The sequence below is a fragment of the Solea solea genome, chromosome 18 (assembly GCF_958295425.1).
Source record: "Solea solea chromosome 18, fSolSol10.1, whole genome shotgun sequence".
Lineage (NCBI taxonomy): Eukaryota > Metazoa > Chordata > Actinopteri > Pleuronectiformes > Soleidae > Solea > Solea solea.
In genome coordinates this window covers 6,352,577-6,372,237 of record NC_081151.1, presented here as the reverse complement: position 1 = coordinate 6,372,237, position 19,661 = coordinate 6,352,577, and the positions used below count along the sequence as shown (strand labels likewise).

Genomic DNA, 19,661 nt, shown 5'->3' with positions numbered 1-19,661 from the left:
AGCTTGTTCTGCGTAATAATATACGTATGATAAACTCTTCATCCCGGTGTAACAGAGCAAATTAACCCCTGTCCAGAATAAACCTGGGTATAGTTTGGCCCAGACCAGAGTAAACCCGGGGTATAAACTGCCCTAGACCAAACTATAACCCTCTTGTGTTAAAGGGGACATATTATACCCTATTTCCCCCATTAAAATAGTTCCCTGGTGTCCTAATGAACATGTCAGTGACATGCCTTGGTCAAAATACCATAAAGATGAAGCACAATAGCAGTTCAATAACCCTGCTAAGCCCGCCCCTTTCAGAACGCTCGGTTTTCGTGCATGGTCCCTTTACATGCAAATGAGACACAGGCAAACACACACCCACTTCTTCCAGGGGGTTTCTGATTTGTCCTCGTTACAGCGCTTTACAGCTCTATTCGTCTCCCCCTCCCTCCACTAGTTCTCTGACAATATCAACATGGCAGCGTGTGCAGAAAACAGCCAGAGTGCCGTCACAGGAAGAGACGTTCTACATAAGGATCGAGCCGAACAGTGCCGAACTGTTAATCAGTTAAAAACACTTAGGAACAGCACCACTGATCGCCAGCGGCGCGCGGCGAGCTGCATAAGCTGGCGCTGTTTGTTACTGTATCAGACCGGTGACTATGCTCCGGAGACCTCGTCACCGCGGCACCGCTGATCGCCAGCGGCGAGTGGCGAGCTGCCTAAACGCATACAGCGGCCGTTTAGGCGGCTCGCCGCTGGTGATCAGCGGTGCCGCGGTGGCGATCAGCGGTGCCGCGGTGGCGAGGTCTCCGGAGCATAGTCACCGGTCTGCACCGGAGCTGGCGATCAGTCGCATACAGCGGCCGTTTAGGCGGCTCGCCGCTGGCGATCAGCGGTGGCGATCAGCGGTGGTGATTTTCACAGAGAGTGCAGCACCTCTGCACAGAGAGTGCAGCACCGCTGATCGCCAGTGGCGAGCGGCATAAACTGCCGCTCGCCGCTGTATATGTGATTGTATCAGACTGAGTCTGTGCTCCGGTCATGGAGGACGTACTGAACAAATATGTTTAATTAGGACGTGTCAGAATGGTCAGTTATGAGCTCTATGTGACCTTTTCTTAACAACGTGTGTGTGTTTGTACGTCGGTGAAATACGTCCCCTGACTAAATACGGCGACCGCTGTCTAGTGCGAACACACGAACACACGTTTGCTGACTTTATCCGGCACATTAGCTTCATATATCAAATCCTCTGTGGAAGTTTGTGTGAAACACTGTGCTCCACTGTGCAGCCACGAACAGCACACTTGTCCCTCCGCGTTGACATAATACCGCTCTTCCTCCCTCGCCTGCACTCTCGCAGGGACAAGGTGGAGCTAAGGTGGAGCTCTCGAAGTAAACTTACTGGTGGGGCGGTAACATTCGCGGTGAAATGCGCATTATGACGTCATAAGCGCAGGGAATTCAACATCGAGTGTTTTATCGCCTGTACTTACACTTAGGGGAACCACGAAAACATGACGGAGTATTCTTTTTCCACACTTTGGTGACTGGTAGGGCCCCCAGAGTCCCAAATATAAGTATTAAAATGGTTAAAAAGTTGATTTTGCGTAATATGTCCCCTTTAAGAGGTTTTCATTGTATTGACACAATATATTCACTCACTAATATTTATTATAAACAGGAACATGTATTTACCCTGGAATAATCTATAATAAATAAAACATGGAAGTGAAACTTCAGTATGTATGTTTCACACGTTTATCCAAAACAAGTCTTTTGACATTTCATATTTAAAATGTTGAACCATTACGTCATAGTTGTGCAAATACAGTCAAAACCTCTTGACACAACAGGGGCTTAATCTGGCATAATTGCTTTAACTCCGGGTTTATTCTGGACTGGGGGTGTACTATAGTTTTTCTTGTTTAGGTGCCAGTGATTTAAACAACAATTTCAAATTCCCCTACAGCCCTGTTGACAATAACCACATGATTTATCATCTTTTCCTATTAAAGTTTAGTTTTTGTCAAATCAGGTAGACGAGTTCTGAGACGGCTGTTTGAGTCATGAATGAAGTAGAATAAAAAACACAAAGTATTACCTCACATTTTCAAAATAACTTCCCCAGAAACTTCCTGGATGTTTCATTTTCTTTTTAGCGCAAAGGAAAGAAATGAAAGTACAGGATGTTGATATTCTATAGGTTCACATGGGAGCTGTTTGGAAATGCTCCATTAAATACAAAATAAATAAAAAAAAGCCTTAATATCAAATCATCCAATACAAAACTGACAATTATTGATTAATAACGAGTGATTTTAGTTTGGGAAAACCTTCAGTCATGGGATTAGAAAACTAAGACAAGCCACGGGAATTCCCTTCTCTGACTGTGTGGAAATATCAGTTTTTGTTTGTGTGTGTTTTTGTTTTGTTTTTTTTTGTTTTATTTTCTTGTCAAAAGTCAGTTCAGGTCAGATTTTAGTCAAATACCCCAGCGCGACCTCAAGGGGGCTTCAGCCGCGAGGCGAAACCTGATCTCGCGGAGACTCAGAGCTGGTGTTGCTTGATCGTCACCTTTACACAATGCAAAAACTGATCCACATCTGGTTACAGTTTAGTCTAAAACCTGGACCACCACCACGTCTTAAGTTTCTATTGCTCTCCTCACCCCCCCTCCCTCCTCCTCCCCCCTCTGTCCCACTTACATACATGAGGGCTACGAGTTATTCAAAGTGGGTTTAGCGCTTGTTGAAACTACTAATGGAGCTGCGTCTGAGCGTCTTGTCGTGTTTACTTTCTGTTTTTGAGAAGAAGAAGGAAAAAAAGTCAACCGCAAAAGAAAGAGTGTGAATTTTTTTGCCTCTACTTTCACTTCAGGTCAATATGAAGCGAGTTCACGCTGCTGCTGCTGCTGCTGCTGTTGTGTCTTCCATATAAGTTGATGTATTAACTAGGGCTGCAAATCATTATTACCTCCTCAGCAAGGTTGTGTTTCATGTCGTTTGTTTGTTGTTTGACTGTGAGCAGCGTAACTCAGACATTTAAAGAGGGATTCTGACGAGTTGGAGATTGAAGTTGAGGCCCCAAGAGAGGAATGATTCACTTTTTGTGGCGATCCAGATGTTTTTGGAACAATTTTTCAACCTTTTTCAGGTTGAAATCACCAATAACTCATGCAGTGAAACCTCATAAAGGTCTCTGTTACTTGGTGCAGGTTTGCAGTCTCTGGGTGCTTCCTCTAGTTTTTTTATTGCTGATTAATCTGCTCCATAAAATATTAGTTTAAAAAATAAGTTTAAAAGAAAACGTAACCGACAGATGAATCGATTATGAAAAGAATCGTTCATCGCAGCTCTAAACTTGTCGCAGCTCCAGTATTTGTCCTGTTCACAGAATGAAAAGACAGTGATATAAGTTTTCTTAACAATAAGCAACTCCAATTATATCTGAAGTGTTATTATTCCACAGTATATGCTTGAATCTATATATTTTTAAGGAGTATTGCAGTTCGTTGTGAAGGATGATATGGGGTTGTGGGTGTGTTTCCTTTTCCCTCCATACTCATTCAATTTTGATTGTATCTTTTATTTAAATAGTCACCGTGGGAGAAGAGAAGTGAAGGTTTAGTTTATTCCGTCGTGCATTATTATCATTATTATTATCATTATTATTATCAGTTATTCAGCTGAAGTTAAAACGCGTGGAAGAAAATAAAGAAACATACATGTTTATGAATATATTTATCATTCATACGATATTCTCACACATTACACTGTTTCCACTGAGCTGTGAGAGTCATTCCTTCGTCACGTTTCCCAACTTTTCTCCTCATGGTTGTGCACAAGTACAGTATGTGCTACATTTGGCCCTTTTTCCACTATGGTCCTGCCTCGTCCCACCTCGCCTCGCCTCGGCACGGCACGGTTTAGTTTGCATTTCCACTACAAAAAAAACTACTCAACGTGGGCGGAGTCATTGCTGCACGGCTGCATGAAACTGCCGTGATTTCGTTTTACAAACGAGTGGCTAGTAACTTGTAAAGCAGTTGTTTTCAGTGTAACTGAATCATTAGAATCAGTTAATTCAAACTGTTTGTTCAGTACTTTCACACCAGTATAAATACACCAGACTCCTCTGTTAAATATTGAGATTTTAGACATTTCCTTGCTAATTGTTGGCGATGAACCCACGTTTTCAGGATTGTTAAGTCTTTTTAACTGATCTACAGTTCGGCTTGATTCTTGCGTCGGACGTCTCTTCCTTTGACGGCATTATGGCGACGTCACACGTAGTACCTTCTAAAAAAAAGTACCTGGTAACAGGTGCTGCGCTAGTGGCGACGCAACTTAACCTTGCCGTGGCGAGGCGAGTAGAGCCGGTGGAAACACGCCAGTCGTCACCGGTGTTCACCTCCACCTCCACGGACTCACTCACGCACGTGTGATCCCTGTATAGTTTGGTGAAAGAGGTTCATCTGTGTTTGTCGCACCATAACGAGCACCAGACTTGTATCAGAAGTAACATTAATGTTCCTTTTTTTTCCAGACGTTTTCTGTATGAAACTTTAATGAGTTTTGTTATTTTCTGATACAGGGAGAGAGAGAGAAAAAGTCCACCATGTTTCACAAATTGTTCCTTTTTTGAGGAAGAATAAATGTTTATACGTCGGCCTGGAGTTTTTTTGTGTTTTTGGAGGGGGGGGGGGGGGATTATGTAACTAACAATGACTCAGGCAATGAGTTGAATGCACAGTTCCTGTTTAAGGGGAAACAAATTTAGTGGGAAAAAAGCAAAAACAACGCGGGATGCAAACGAAAAGTGAGAAGTATTCGTACGTGAGAGGAGAAGTGAAAAAACGAAACCTATTTGACACAAGAGACTGGGATTAAGGATGAGATGAGGAGAAACTACATTGTGTGCCAGGACATTTACATGCAGAAAAGTGGGTGGAGGAGGTGCTGTCTGGAGGAGTCCTCTGGCATTCAGCTGTCACTTTTCCTGCTCGACCCGTTTTCCAAGCAGCTCGGCCCGAGACAATAGCAGCAGCATTATCTTACATCCCTTACATCACTGTAGTGTGTGTGGAGAAAATGGTTAAAAAATAATAATAAAAACTAAGTTTGTATGTGTGTGTGTGAGTTAAAGAGGGCAGGAGAAGACGGTGTGCGGCGTGTGTGTGTGTGTGTGTGTGATAAGAAAGGTGAGCACAGGAGTGGGTGTGTCCGGCCCTGTTGTTCTTTCACACACTCTCTCATGGCTCATTATAAACCTCGTTGAACCTGTTGCCGCCCTGTGACACATGTAACACACACTCGCCCCTTGTGTTCCGACACAGTGTGTAAGTGGACGTCTTACGACTGACAGTGAATGTAGCAGCACTTTACCTGTCTGTCTGTTTTGTTGGTTCGTTTATCTCTTCCTGTTCTGCAAACGAAACGTCTCCTCCTGTGGGAACGTCTTGGACTTTAACCTGATTATACCCTTTTTTTTCTTGCACGCTCGCTTGCATCACCGCCAGACTAAGAAAACAAGACGCTTGCGTTCCGTTTTCTTTGCTTCATAACTCTCTTAACAACGTCTGCGCTGGTGGATTTTTCTTAAAATTCTGTGATCTTGGGAGTCTTAAAGAGCGTCTGTGTGAGCGGCACCTGAGATGATGGAAGAGGTGTCCACGATGATGGCGTATGACGCCAATGTCATGGAGCAGATGAGCGAGGAGGAGATCCTGGCCTGTCTGGTGGCAGAAACGGGACCAACGTTCACAGTAAGACTCCCTATTTTAATGGGTTTGTTTTTGTTTACGTGAGGTTTTGCCCTGATTTTACATCTGTGACTACAAGGCAATTACTTAATTATTATTTGGTTGATTTGGATTTCTTTGCTTGGAATCAATGCAGTGCATTGATTTTTTTGAGTTTTACAAACCAGTGTTAATCATAATGATAATACTATTCTTATATTATATAGGGAGGTGGTCAAAAACATCAATACTCAGGTAATCTATACAAACTGTGCTGTCCTCTGTTACGATAGCAGTGTTATTTAATAGATGACACCATTATTTGTGTGTAAAAGTGTTTTTTTTATATATAAAATCCAAGATTTAATCTAAGAAAAGTTGATCAACATCAAGACAAACACCGACAGCCTGCATTTTACCAACTCTATTTGATCAGAAAATAAAGTTACAGTTATATGTTGCTGTATTTTTTTGTGCCAAGTCACACAAATTAAACATTGTGTTGTTTTGTTGTAATTGTTTGTTTTTTAAATGCCTGTTACTGGAGGAGGAAAATGGTATTTAGTATTGATTATTTTCCTCGGTATTGGTATCGATTTCGATATTCCATTATAGTGAAAACCCTCATCGCACACACACTTTTCCCAAGGACACATCAAATAATAAGCAGTTAAAACAGGTGATCGACATTGAGGTGAAATCAATGCAGGAGCAATAAAAGAGCGACAAAATACCAGAGTAAAAGCAAAGACGGCACAGGGTTAAGTCTAAAATGGCGTGTTATTGTCACATAAAAGGTGGCAGAAGAGTGCGCTTGGTGTTCAAGTCACTGTGAGGGTAAAGGTGAACCGAAAACAAACAAACAAGCAAAATGGACGTTAGTGAAGTTGTTTACTACCGTGTTTACTTCCTTTATCATGTCTGGCAGCGTCACGCATGAGCTGAAGGCACGCTGCGACACATGCAGTCGCTGCATAAACTCTCTAACTCTAACTTCTAATCCTTGACTGTGTTGAGTCAGTTTTTCATTTTCATTTTCTTCCCTCGTCAAAGAAAGCCAAACTGAGGGAAAGCCTGCTGCAGATAATGGACGATGATTTTGATGAAGACCCCGTGGACAAATACCTGGTCAGAAGACTTTACCTCATCCTGGGACTTTATATTCTGCTGTTGTTGTTTTGTTTGCCACAAACCCTGACAGATATTTTGTCTGTTCATAGAAAGAGAACCGTCGTCTTCAGCAGGCCAGCCTGCGTCTGGAGCAGGAAAACGACAACCTCGCTCATCGACTCATCACCAGCAAGGTGGCGCTCAGGAATGCTCTGGACAAGGTATGACCATCAAATGCAAAGGTTTCCCAAACGACAAGAGCAACTTTTGTGCTTAATATAACATCTCTGATTATTTTACTGCCTAATATTGTTTTAAGTAGTTATTAGAATGTATAATGATCTATTTAAAAGGTTTAAGGTTTAATTTTAAACTTAATTTCTTCTCTTCTTTTAATATCATGTAGTCGATGCCTCATTAAAGCCTTTTATTTCCACAGTGGAATCATAAATGCTAATGGGAAAACGCCACATAAGAGATTATACTGACAAAAAAGGGGTAACGGCCTCGTTAAATCTGAAGCGTCATAAACATAAATCACACATTTAGGATTTCAAAATAAGCTCTTTTTTTTTCCAGAAAATCTTCAACAAATATCCTTTGTTGCAGCAAATAAAGAAGAAGCTTTTTATGTGTTTATCCTTTAATCCATGCGTGTCTTTGTCTGTCTGTGCCGCATGGACAGGCTGAGGACAGAGTGGACGAACTCTGCAAAGACCTCCTGCAGACCAGATATCGACTGGAGGTCACGGAGGAGGAGAAGAAAGGGAAGGAGGAGGAAACTGCAAAGGTACAACATAAGAACACCACGTTTACATGATAGAATACTAGTCCATATACATGTTTACATTTAAACACAGGATAAAGAGGGTTTATGTGACATAAAGAAGAAGAAGGAGACATGAGATAAAGAAAACAAAACCAGGCTGACAGAGCGAGGTTATTAAACTAAGAAAAACTACTATGCAAGTGAATTGCATGACAATTGCTGTAATATAACTAGTTTTTAACAAGTTAAGTTAGTTCTTCTTTGTTATTCATAAATGCATTATCTCATATGTTCGCTGCATTGTTTACTCTAAATATTAGACTCTTTTTGTTTCTTTATTACCATGAAATGTAATAAAAAAGGTTCTATATTGCATATTATTCATAGATGGTAAAATGCATGTTCATTTTTGTTGCTGTAAGACTGTAAATCCAGTTCTAGGACTAAAAAAACCTTACGTTACTTTACCTTATCTTAACACAGCTTAAGGAGGTATTTCGAAGAGAGCTGGAGAAAACAGAGCAGGAGGTCAGGAGGTCATCGGGCATCATCACAGACTACAAACAGGTACGCACGATCACTGACGACGACATTTGAAGGCTCAGAAATTTAGGCTGTGTGTGTGTGTTTGATTTAAGAAAAAAGGAAAAAGATATATTAATATAAAAGAATTCAGTCCCTTTGTTTTTGTTTAAAGATGTTAACGTCAGATGTTCCTCCTCTCAGATCTGCTCTCAGCTGACAAACCGTCTGGAGAGGCAGCGCGTCGCCCACAGGCAGCAGCTGGATTCACTCAAGGTGAGAATAAACACTTTCATGTCTCCTTTTAATACGCTCAAGCGTCATATTTAACACCACGTTGAAAGAAGTGATTTCTGAGCCTTTTATAAAATGATTTACAGCCCTCACATGCTTGGGTGTGGGTGTCAGGAGTCTTCAGTTGCTCTTATTAATATCATTATTAAAGCTGTTCATCTCGTGGTTTTGCAGAGTGCGATGAAGGACTGTCCTCACTGCCAGCACAGTTTAGAGGCAGATGAGCGGTCAGCAGAAGACGCTCACACTGAGGGACACACTGTGACAGAAGCAGAGCGGGATGGGGACAGTGATGGTTGTAAAGAGGTGGAGAAGATGAGGGAAGACCAGGAGAAGGAGTCCTTCAAGGCTCAGATACGGGAGCTGGAGAAAGAGTTGGCGCAGACCAAACTCCAGCTCGTGGAGTCCAAGTGCAATATCCAGGTGAATGTTGGTACAGACGAGAAATTTATCACCTAAGCCTCAAAATGTCTCTTTGCTTATTTTAACCTTAAAAGGGCCAGAAAATGTCCTGTGAGTGCTTTTGTCCATTTTTTCCAAAATACTCTAGGTTTAAAATGAAGAAAACACTGAGGTGTACATAAACAACAGACTTTGAATGTGATCAGTATATTGTCTCCTAGTTTTTGTCTCTGTGTGGAAAAGACATTTAAAACATGTATAGCTGTTTTCTTTTTTCAACAGTCCAAGTGAAATCACTGTAATAAATACCTTGAGTATTTCCGATAGCACAAACCATTGCGAAATGATATCTATTATATAATTATTATTATTATTATTACATATTAATATGACATTTCTTTTTACATTTTCACCAACGATTTAAACACACCTCGGCAAAAAAGTACTCAAAATCTTTCACCTGGCTCGTTTTTATGAACAAAATTGAATATTTTAGTCTATTTTTGTGACTTCTGCACTATTGCTGTGTTATATCGCTTCTAAAAATGCAATTTTAAAATGCTCTCTCAGGAGCTGCAGCACCAGAAGGGACTCATGACCAACCAGCTGCAGGAAGCAAAGAACACCTGGATCAACAAGGCCTTCACCTCGCTGCGCACCTCCAGCGGCGGGGGGCTGTATGGCATCAATATACCCAGGGACGGGGCTCCAACGCTGGGCTGGCACCTCCACGGCAGCTCCCCGTCTGCATGGAGCAGCAAGATGAAGTCGTGGCGTCACGGCGATGGTCAAGAAAAAGTGTGACAGCTTTTAGACTCATCACAGACTCAGGTTGTTTTGTACACCATGCATTTAAAAGTGGAGCTGCTATTTCGACTGTCAAGGGCAGGACATTTTACTGTACGCCTCAAAAACTGCATTCACTGATCAAGTCTCTGCCACATTTTTGTACATAACTGTTTAATTTTGTAAATGATGGAAACAATATTAAATAAAAGCAAGTGTGAAACCAACTCTTGAATTGTGACATAAGGAAACTGTCATATCGTCACAGATGACGATAAATCTTTCAGAGGGGATGTTTCCTGTGACTCGTCCTCACTTCCTCTTTCACTGTGACGACCTGCGCGTCTTAAGTACTGCTCAGCCACAGACAGACAGACAGACAGAGAAGAGACGTCTGGCAGCTGTTTCTTATCTCTGAACTTTGAAACTCGTAGACCATCATCGAGGGAAACGGAGCAAGGAAAAATAGAGGAGAGTGGTCTTGAATTTGCTGATTTCAGTATCTGTACATCTAGGAAACAAGTTAGCATTATTTATGCTGATGACTGCCATGTTTGGCTCCGTGATTTTGCTCGTGTGTGTCCTCGGAGGCCACGCTCTGGACCTGCTGAGAGCGGCTGTAACGTCAGCGAGTGAGTAACCAGTCGTAATGTGACACAATAATGCTGATTGTTTCTCGCTTGTGCTGTGAGTCGTGTGTGTCGTGAGTGCTCTTTCATTTCATGCTGTTTGTGTCCTGTTATTTTGATTCTTTTTTTAGTTCTCTTCATTGCAGAGCTTTAAATAGCGCAACCCCCACATTCAAGATTTGTACAATAGCAACATTGAAGAAAACTAACTTTTTCTTGCTCTTAAATCCAAATAAATAATCCCAATTTCAATATTGATTCAAAATAACAGGGATTTCTTGGTCATATTTGACAAGACCTATTATGCTCAACACATGGAAAAATATTCATTTTTTATTTATGCTGTCTTTAAGATCAGAAACGTTTGAAAGATGGATCCAAAGGTACTTTCCCTAAAACTTTCAAGTTACCTCATCTTAAGGGAAGGGAAACTTATACCAATACCAATGTACCTGAGAGAGGAAACTGACAAAGCTCATACTTCTGCATCAAATCATGCTTCTGTGCTCAGAAAAACGTGTATTAAATATTATATATTATATTATATTTAAAATATAAATCATGACAAGAGCAAGTTTGCGCATATACTTTCCAAGATACACTTGATAGATTCATTAAAACTGATCAACATATGCATAGAAATCTGCAAATCTATTTATCGGATCCACAAAACAATCTCCCGCGACCCATCTGTGGGCCCCCGACCCAGTCTTTGGGAATCAATGACCCAGCAAAACAAGAGAGATGATTCATTTTTATCTACTCCTTTTTTAATTCTGGTAAACCCCAAATTACCCACTGATTGTTTGAGGTCGATTGTTATAACTGCCAGCTCATGTGTAGGTGGGAGTGACCCGAGAGCCCAAACATTGTAGTTTGTTTTGGTTATTTTAACATAGTTTAAACCCCGCCCCCACCGCCAGAACAAAGGAAATTATAGTAAATGGAAGAATTTACTATAAAAAAAACTTGGAAGAACAATTAATAAAAATCAAATAGAAGGATTTACTATAAACACAATCTGTTTTTATGAATTAAGATGTGTAAAAAAAATAAAAAAGTAAAAGAATATTTTTGACTGATTGTGATTCCTTCCTCCAGATCCTCCCCCCGCTCCCACAGTGCACTGCTGGTGCGCGAGCTACCCGAACACGACGCTCTGCTCGTGGCCCGAACCTTCCCACGCGCCACTGACGCACTACATCGCTACATACAGGTGAATGTGACACATAGAACTCTTCTTCCTCTTCATCCTCTTCTTCCTGCTGCTGCTGACCCCAACCACTGACCCCTTTTAGTAAAAACACACTCCATTTGTTGAGAGTCATGACGTCGCTCATATGTGTGTGTGTGTGTGTGTGTGTACATGTGTGTTTGTCAGTGAGAGACATGGGGAGCCAATCACTGAGCAGTGCCATCTCATCCCACCCAGCTCTTCATCCTCATCCTCATCTGAGCAGGTACCACTTCACCCACAGTAGTTTACAACCTGGGGGGGAGGGGGTTCCATAGAAATGTAAAATGTAGAAATGAAACCAAGCAGCATGTTTTTGGTGTTTTTATTATCCAGAAGTCTCCACGTGCATTTCACAAGCTGGTGTCAGTTAATGTTTGGAAACCCCCCCTTTTTTTTGCTTTTCTCGCTTAACGCCAGAGAAATGAGAGAAGTAGCATCATGTGTGCATTTTTCAAATAAAGCATAGAAAACATAGAAACCAGTCTCTGGTTTTGAACAGTGGACTCAAACTGTGATCAATTTGATGTTTGTTTTGATATTTACAGATGAACTTTGCGTCATCATTTCCTTGTTGTGAATCATATGTAATTGTGCATCAAAACAAACACCTTTATTTTGAAAATGACATAAAACACTGTCACAAATGCTCATATCCTGATGGAATATTGTGATATCATTTTAAGCTCCCACACAGTTGGACCTCTCCTATCTTGAGCGCCCCCTACTGACCAGGCTTAAACCTTATGTGGCCCCCAGGTCATTAGACTTTGAGCTCCCTGCTTCACAACATAAAAGGAAAAAGTCATAAAAAATCCACAGTCTGGTATTGGTATTTACCAAATCTGGTATTTAAAGAAAAACAATGAGTGTAGGGAGATAGAAATATAGGATTTAGATAGGAGTCAGTGAAAGCTTTCTGATAAAGGATTAAAGAAAATAACACTGACTTTTAAGTAATAATAAATGATTTTGATCTACTGAATCCTCATATTCTGTGTCATGTGTCGTAGGTGTGGCTCTGCCAAATGCCAAACCTGAAGCTTCTGACCAGCTACATCATCAACGTCACAGCTGTGTCCTCTGCTGGAAGCAGCTCCTATCTGGCCAGTTTTATGCTGGAGGATATAGGTGAGAAATGCAATTATGGGAAAGATATGTACAGTAAAGAATGAAGGAGAAAAAGAAATAAACAGAATTTACATTTTCATAAAGAAGTGTACAGGTGTGTACGGAAGAGTATTAGGGCCACATGTAAAAAAAAAAAAGAGAAAGAAAATTGGAAGAAAGTAAAAAAAAAACCAGCATGAATTCTGACTTTAATCTCAGAATTCGGACATTACTCTCATAATTCAAATTTTAATCTCAGAATTCATGCTGTTCATGCTGCTCTGTCGGTATGAGGAGAAAGAATCATTCTCTCTTTTTGCTGTGCAGTGAAACCAGATCCTCCCGTGGACGTCCAGGTTTCCCCTTGTAACACCAGAAACCTGTTGGTGGAGTGGTCTCCTCCTTCCACCTGGAGCCACCTCAACATCTTCCCCCTCAAATACCAGATCATGTACCAGTGGGAGAACAAGGGCACCCCACAGTCTGTCAACGTAAGTAAATATAATAGATATAATCATCACAGATTTCAGCTCTGAAAATCACTGTGTCACTGATGTCAAAACCGTTATCTTTATGTTTTTAAATGATGGTTTTGACTAAAACATTATAATTATAGGTTCTTTGTTCAATTACTATTCAATTATAAAATAACCTTTACTTCAGTATTCACTGCAGTGGATTTAAAACATGATTGAACACTGACATCAACATTTTAACTCCTCTATGACTTCTATAATTCCCCTTTTTAATAGTAATAAATGCAGCTTTCACTATTGCTCGTTGCTGCAATTAGAGATTTACATAATTGACTCACTTATAAACTCTTCATACTCATGCTTTAGTTATGAGTCAATATTTGACTTAAAGCTTTTGGATCAATAGACTTTACATTTTGACTGAATTCAGAGCAAATTCTATCAACTAAAAGTGTATTAACTTGTATTATTAAAAATCCTATTTATTTATTATTTAGTATTTTAACAACCTGGCAACCCAAACGTTATATGTATACATTTATGTGACCGTAAAAGCATTCATAAATGAAATATACAACATGAATAGAGTTAGAACCTATCAAATCAGCTCATAAATATAAAGTTGCTGTTTCCTCTCCTGCAGCTGGGTCCGTTTGAGAGCACAAAGGTGGAACTGAAGGGTCTGACCCCGGGGAGGTCGTACCTGTTCCAGGTGTGCGCCAAAGAGCTGCTGGGTCTGGGAAAGTGCAGTCACTGGAGTTCACCGGTGAACGTCACCATCCCACAAACCAAGTCATAGACACTTCCTGTCACACTGGTCTATTCTGTCAAACTACACACACACACACACACTGCGCTGAATCGACCGCACAAACAATGTTTTTGTTTTATTTATTTATAAAGTAATTTAATTTTTATAAAGTGTAATGTAATGCTTTTTTGGTTCATGTTTGTCTTCGTGGACACACACACACTGTGTGAAATATTTAATAAAATGAGGCATTTGAAGAAAAAGAGAGAGAGAGAAGTTTGTCAATCAACTACATCTACGACAAGCGGGGTGACGAACTCAGAGTGTCTGATGCCCATACTGAAGGACGGGGGTTTAGGAAGGTGCATGTGATACTTCTCCGGCCTGTATGCACCCGGGCCGGGGATAGTCGAGGAGTAACTTGGCCTCTTGGTGCGGCTCTGCATGGAGAAGGAAGGCTGGCGCTGGCGGTAAACGTCTGGGTTGATGGTGTTGTATTTCGCCGGCCCGGGGCTCATGGCGAGATCTTCAGAGGGAGCGCCGACCTTACTCCGGCCTGAGAAGCTGAAGCTGGCACTGGAGGATTTGTTAGGAACCTGGCAACCCAGCAGATTAGGCAGACTGTAGCTGGTGGAGAGAAAAACACTCAGTTTGTATAATATGGTAATGTCTTCTAATTTGGTGATAACAGTGGGAATAGTGTGGTAAAAAGGGCACAATAATACAGTAATACCACGTTATACCTTGATAATAACAATTACTACAGGCTACTATCAGTGTCATACCTTAGCATGAATATTTTTTAATTCAAACTTGTCATCGTATCGTATCATCTTAGCACTATCTCAACTGCTTAATATAATTTGACTACCATTAAAAGCTGTTTCAGTAGTAGTTTCACTACATGTGATTTAGTTTTTGAATAATGCTCAATGATAATAATTAAAAACCTGTTGGGCGCTGGAACAGCATCCACACAGCGATATCTGGTGCGGGAGCTGATGGTGTAGGACGGAGGTCTGTGCTGAGCGTTGAGAGGCGGAGCCTTTTCTGGACTGTAGGCTCCAGGTCCTGGAGTCTGGAACAGTTCACCTATGAAGAAGAAGTCATCTTTTATTGATCCCCTTTGTTAAATTGTCCTTCAGTCTGCTGTTTTGCTTACTATGTATGTTTTATATGTGTGTCCTACAACTCCTACTATATTATATACATACAGTATATAATATGACATTTAAGTGAGAGCTTGTACGTCTGTTCTTCTCTTTTTCATTGTGTCACCTTTACTCCCTGTGCGTCGTCCTCTGCCCAGAATAGAGTAGGATGGCGTGTCCATTCGGCCAAAGCGGGTGACCTTGGCGTCAATGTGGTATCTTGGTCCTGGACTGGAGTCTGCAGAGGTGGGCACTGAAAACACAACAACTTTTCTTCTTAAAAGAACCTGACAAGTTATGGAGTTTAACCCTTAGAACACAGATCATTTGAGCTATTTTTTTCCATATATGTTGAAAGAATGTGCAACATAGTGTCTTGTATCCTTTTTTTCAGCACAATCTAAACAATCTGATGGAAAAAAAAGAATAATTTTCACCAACTATATAAACACACCTGAGCAAAAAGTACTCCAAATGTTTGAAATCTGATTTAATTTGTGAACAAACAAAAAGAAAAATGCTCTATTTTCTGACTTTATCACAATTATTTTGCACAATTATTGCTACTTTATGTCACTACTAAAAATGCGATAAAAAATCTAACTCAACAACACATTTTTTTTTTAAAGCCTGAGTATGTGACCTATAAACACACACCGCCAGGATGCCCATATAAGGAGTTGTTTATTGTTTCCATGGCAAGTTAGCTTTACTTTACTTTTACCGTCTTTTGCCCTCATTTTGTTTCTGATTATATCATTTTTTATATATCTTTTCTTCTTATCTTATCATATCGTCTTTTCATCTCATTGTATTATTATCGTATCGTATCGTATCGTATGAAGTTTAACCCTTAGAACACAGAGCATTTCAGCTGCTTTATTCCATTTCTATGTTTGTTCTATGCTGCAGCAGAAAAGCACAACCTAAAACATAAGTCATACTTCTGTTGCGGCCGTGGAGGGAGTATGCAGGGCTGCTGGGTTTGGTAAAGTCATGGTTGATGTATCCGACTGTAGGGGGCAGAGCATAGCGTCCAGGTCCTGGGCCTGACAGTGAGACAGAGGAGGAGGAGGAGGAGGAGGAGGAGGACAGTGATGAAAATGATGCAACAGTTTCAGCAGCAGCAGCAGCAACAGCAGCAGCAGCAGAGGTAAAGCACGAGCACCAGTCTCTGGCTCGGGCTGCAGCGTTGCCTCTGATGATTTCCACATGCAGCTCTTTGACTGATTCTCTATGGTTATGCATTTTAACGTCCTTCCTCCACTTGTTTGAGAAAGGATTCTAAACAAAGTCGAAATCCCAAACAAGTATGGAGCAACGACAGTTTAATGCTGTGAGAAATTTCATACCACAACCAGTTCAGCTCTAATACACTCCATGTGGCTCTACAACCACACACACACACACACACACACACAGGGATACAGATTCCTTTAACTGACCTCTTTCTTTGGCAGAGATTATTGGCCGTTTCTTCACCACCTCCTCCATACCTCCTCCTCTTCTCTTCCTCTCTGGTCCCTCTGTGACTAGTAGACACATTCTTCACTTGTGTGCTTCTCTCCAGGTAATCTGCGCCCTCCCAGGCTGAATTATACATGACCGTGAGCTGAAGAAACCCTAGATTGGTGGAGGCGCCGGGCACGACCCAGTTTACTCTCCAGCTCCTTTTCCCCGAAGTCCATTTTAGGACTAAAATGCTTCGGATCTGTGACACGAAAACTGTCAGGGTGGAAATGAAACATGGATTAGAACTACCGAAGAGTGTTAGGTCCACATGTAAAAAAAAAAAAAAAAGAAAAGAAAGAAAGAAAAGAAAACAGCATGAGATTAAATTCTGAGATTAAAGTCAGAATGCTGATATTAAAGGAAAAAGTCAAAATTCCGATATTAAAAGAAAAAGTCAGAATTCTGAGATTAAAGAAAAAGTCAGAATTCTGAGATTCAAATCAGAATTATGACAACTCGGATTTTTTTGAGTCAGAATTCTTAGATGAAAGAAAAAGTCAGAATTATGAGGAAAAAGTCAGATTAAAGTCAGAATTGAGAAAAAAAATAAGAATTCTGAGATTATAAAGTCAGATTAAAGTCAGAATTGAGAAAAAAATCAGATTGAAGTCAGAATTCTGAGATTATAAAGTCAGATTAAAATCAGAATTCTCAGATGACAGAAAAATTCTCAGATGAGAGGAAGACGTCTTAAAAATGACAGCATTAAAGCTGTGCAGAGAATGCACTGAACAGCATTAATCCCATCACTAAACATGTGATGATGTTTATTTATCTTCCTATTGAAAGATGATTATAGTGGCTCTGATGAGCAGTGACTGTGCTGACACTCAGTGTCACATGTGTCACATGTGTATACAAACGTCACACGTATATACCGTGACTAAGTGGATCTCATCAGCAGAATACATGGCATTTAAAAATGAAAAGTACTGATCTCCCGTTGCATGTGGATATTTGACAAGCTGAAAACATCAGAGTAATGAAAACCATGGAGCGGTGAGTTTAAAAGCCTAAGTTTAAGATCTGAATGATTCATTACCTGCCAGAGTAAATGTAATAAGATGTAACAACATTCCAAATGTCTGTTTTTTTCCAAGAAAGGAGGCTCGACAAACAATAACAAACAGACGTTTTAACAATCTCCACGGATCTTTTCTGTGTTTTTCTTCCCTATTGGCTGAAAACCATCCCAGATTTACAACACTCAGCTGTGGAGAGAAACGACAACAAATTAAATTACTTCCTTTACTTATTCATTTGTATATTATTGTTGATTTTTCGACATGTCCAATATTTTCTTTTATGTGTGCCATGTGGTTTCGTTTTAATAATTCCGAAGCCTAACAGGATGATCATTTGCAAAAGTAATGCCTCACAAATAAGAAGTAAAACTGAACTTTGGTTATTTTTAGAACCTTTTGTGTTTTTTTCTTCAGGATGTTTTGACTTTACATTAAACAGTTTTGTTATTCACAGGCTTATATGTTTGAATTGAATGTATTTATGTGCAAATGTGTGTCTAGGTTTTAATGTGAAGCACTTTTTGTAACATGTTGACAAAAAACGGTCAGGGTTGAAATGAAACATGATCATAACTACGGAAGCGTATTACTGCCACATGTTAAAAAAAAAAGAAAATTGAAAGAAAGAAAGAAAAATAAAACAGCATGAATTCTGAGATTAAAGTCAGAATTCTGAAATAAAAGTCAGAATTCTGAGATTAAAGCCACAATTCTGAAAAAAAATCGAGATTAGAGTCAGAATTCTAAGAAAAAAAATTGAGATTAGAGTCAGAATTATGAAAAAAATTGAGATTAGAGTTAGAATTCTGAGATTAACGTTTGAATTCTGAGAAGAAAGTCAGAATTCTGAGATTAACGTTCTAATTCTGAGAAGAAAGTCAGAATTCTGAGATTAAAGCCTTAATTTGAGATTGGAGTCAGAATTCTGAGACTATAAATCACTTCCTTTACTTGTTCATTTGTATTATTGTTGATTTTTCTGCATTTCCAATATCTTATTTTCATGTGGTTTCATGTACAGTACATGTACAGATGTGCATGTGTGTCTTTAAGTTTTAATGTCAAACACTTTGTGCAACATTACATTTTGTGTATTTTTCCAGAACTTTTGACAACAGACGACAGGAGAAAAACAAGTGAGACTTCCAAAACACATTTGCAAATGTGACACATTTAGGACGAGGGAAATATTTTCTCGTACATAAGATGCATCATATTCCAAACTAGGTCACTTTGTCTGCGTGTGAAAAGTTTCAAATGTGGCACAAAAGCCCCGAGGAGGATTGAAATCTCGCAGAGGGGAGGCCATGCTTTTTTTTACCTTCTTGTGTGAGGAAAATCAGGTTCTTGTCGTTGTCCTAATTCTATGCACAGAAGTAACTAAAGCCATGACTTAGACAAACTCCACACTGGTTAAATATTAAGCACCTGTGACTCTGTGTGATCCCAGGATCAGTAACAAGACGCTGCGGTGTGTTGAAGCCCCGGGAAACCAACAGGAAGCACAACAATGGCGTCTCAAGTTTCCTCCCTGATAACCTGCATGACAAACGCAGCAGTGTTGTGTGAGACGCTGCTGTAAAACTATGTAACTCATTAAGAGGAGAGATTGAAATCAGACTGCAGCCTGGATTCATCAGGGGAAAGTATTTGATGTCAGGTTTTTTTTTTTTTTTTGCTGTTGTTTTTTAATTGTCCTTCAAAAAAAGTCATGTTTTGTTTTCACTCCTGGTGGTTTTGTCAGCAGACACACACATTCACAGATTTTAGATATCTAGTGGAACGCGAGATCACGGAGCCAATGTGGGCCGCATGTGGTGTTTTTGTGTTTGTGTTCGTAAACCTTGAGCTGCAACACTGTTGTTTTAGCTTTTTGCCGACACCCACACGTTCTGGAAACATGATTAACATTTTCTTTAGCTCTGATTACAGTGTAAATTATTTACAGGCTTACGCTGTGAATTACACAATAAATGACATTATTTTCATTTCGCAGGCCTCAACTGTGGTCGTTCACAACATCACCATGTTTTTATACAGGAAACCTCTTGTAATTTGTACGGTTAAATTCACTATGTCCACAGGAAAAATACTGCTAAATCACAGTGACATGAATTTACATTTAACAGCTACCAATTTACCGTAATTTATTCTAA

General features: G+C 40.1%; 3 protein-coding genes across 3 annotated transcripts; 2 read left to right on the top strand and 1 right to left on the bottom strand.

Moving 5' to 3' along the window:
* The first annotated feature begins 4,723 nt into the window (after nt 1-4,723).
* LOC131445217 (rab GTPase-activating protein 1-like) lies at nt 4,724-9,844 on the top strand. Its single transcript, XM_058616147.1, has 8 exons — nt 4,724-5,758; nt 6,788-6,862; nt 6,955-7,065; nt 7,530-7,634; nt 8,097-8,180; nt 8,340-8,411; nt 8,604-8,852; nt 9,402-9,844. The coding sequence occupies exons 1-8, from the start codon at nt 5,648-5,650 to the stop codon at nt 9,633-9,635; spliced, it is 1,041 nt and encodes a 346-aa protein (XP_058472130.1). The 5' UTR covers nt 4,724-5,647; the 3' UTR covers nt 9,636-9,844.
* A 78-nt stretch (nt 9,845-9,922) lies between these two features.
* Nucleotides 9,923-14,050, top strand: ebi3 (Epstein-Barr virus induced 3). Its single transcript, XM_058616150.1, has 6 exons — nt 9,923-10,249; nt 11,348-11,462; nt 11,628-11,706; nt 12,494-12,611; nt 12,918-13,081; nt 13,710-14,050. Exons 1-6 carry the CDS (start codon nt 10,153-10,155, stop codon nt 13,863-13,865), a joined length of 729 nt encoding a protein of 242 aa, XP_058472133.1. The 5' UTR covers nt 9,923-10,152; the 3' UTR covers nt 13,866-14,050.
* Nucleotides 14,051-14,085: 35 nt separating this feature from the next.
* odf3l2a (outer dense fiber of sperm tails 3-like 2a) lies at nt 14,086-16,669 on the bottom strand. The gene is made up of 5 exons (XM_058616149.1): nt 16,414-16,669; nt 15,913-16,017; nt 15,096-15,221; nt 14,768-14,909; nt 14,086-14,444 (listed from the first exon to the last, which is right to left on the bottom strand). The coding sequence occupies exons 1-5, from the start codon at nt 16,511-16,513 to the stop codon at nt 14,099-14,101; spliced, it is 819 nt and encodes a 272-aa protein (XP_058472132.1). The 5' UTR covers nt 16,514-16,669; the 3' UTR covers nt 14,086-14,098.
* Nucleotides 16,670-19,661: the final 2,992 nt, after the last annotated feature.

What these genes read in the sequence shown, in the direction of transcription:
- odf3l2a (XM_058616149.1), bottom strand. Translation starts at nt 16,513, where the DNA reads ATGTGTCTACTAGTCACAGAGGGACCAGAGAGGAAGAGAAGAGGAGGA. An exon ending in ACGACGCACAGGGAGTAAAG is followed by an intron (nt 14,910 to 15,095) that starts GTGACACAATGA and finishes TCTTCTTCATAG; the next exon opens with GTGAACTGTTCCAGACTCCA. An exon ending in GCTGTTCCAGCGCCCAACAG is followed by an intron (nt 14,445 to 14,767) that starts GTTTTTAATTAT and finishes TCTCTCCACCAG; the next exon opens with CTACAGTCTGCCTAATCTGC.
- LOC131445217 (XM_058616147.1), top strand. Translation starts at nt 5,648, where the DNA reads ATGATGGAAGAGGTGTCCACGATGATGGCGTATGACGCCAATGTCATG. An exon ending in TCATCACAGACTACAAACAG is followed by an intron (nt 8,181 to 8,339) that starts GTACGCACGATC and finishes TCCTCCTCTCAG; the next exon opens with ATCTGCTCTCAGCTGACAAA. An exon ending in AGTCCAAGTGCAATATCCAG is followed by an intron (nt 8,853 to 9,401) that starts GTGAATGTTGGT and finishes ATGCTCTCTCAG; the next exon opens with GAGCTGCAGCACCAGAAGGG.
- ebi3 (XM_058616150.1), top strand. Translation starts at nt 10,153, where the DNA reads ATGCTGATGACTGCCATGTTTGGCTCCGTGATTTTGCTCGTGTGTGTC. An exon ending in CACTACATCGCTACATACAG is followed by an intron (nt 11,463 to 11,627) that starts GTGAATGTGACA and finishes TGTGTTTGTCAG; the next exon opens with TGAGAGACATGGGGAGCCAA. An exon ending in GCACCCCACAGTCTGTCAAC is followed by an intron (nt 13,082 to 13,709) that starts GTAAGTAAATAT and finishes CCTCTCCTGCAG; the next exon opens with CTGGGTCCGTTTGAGAGCAC.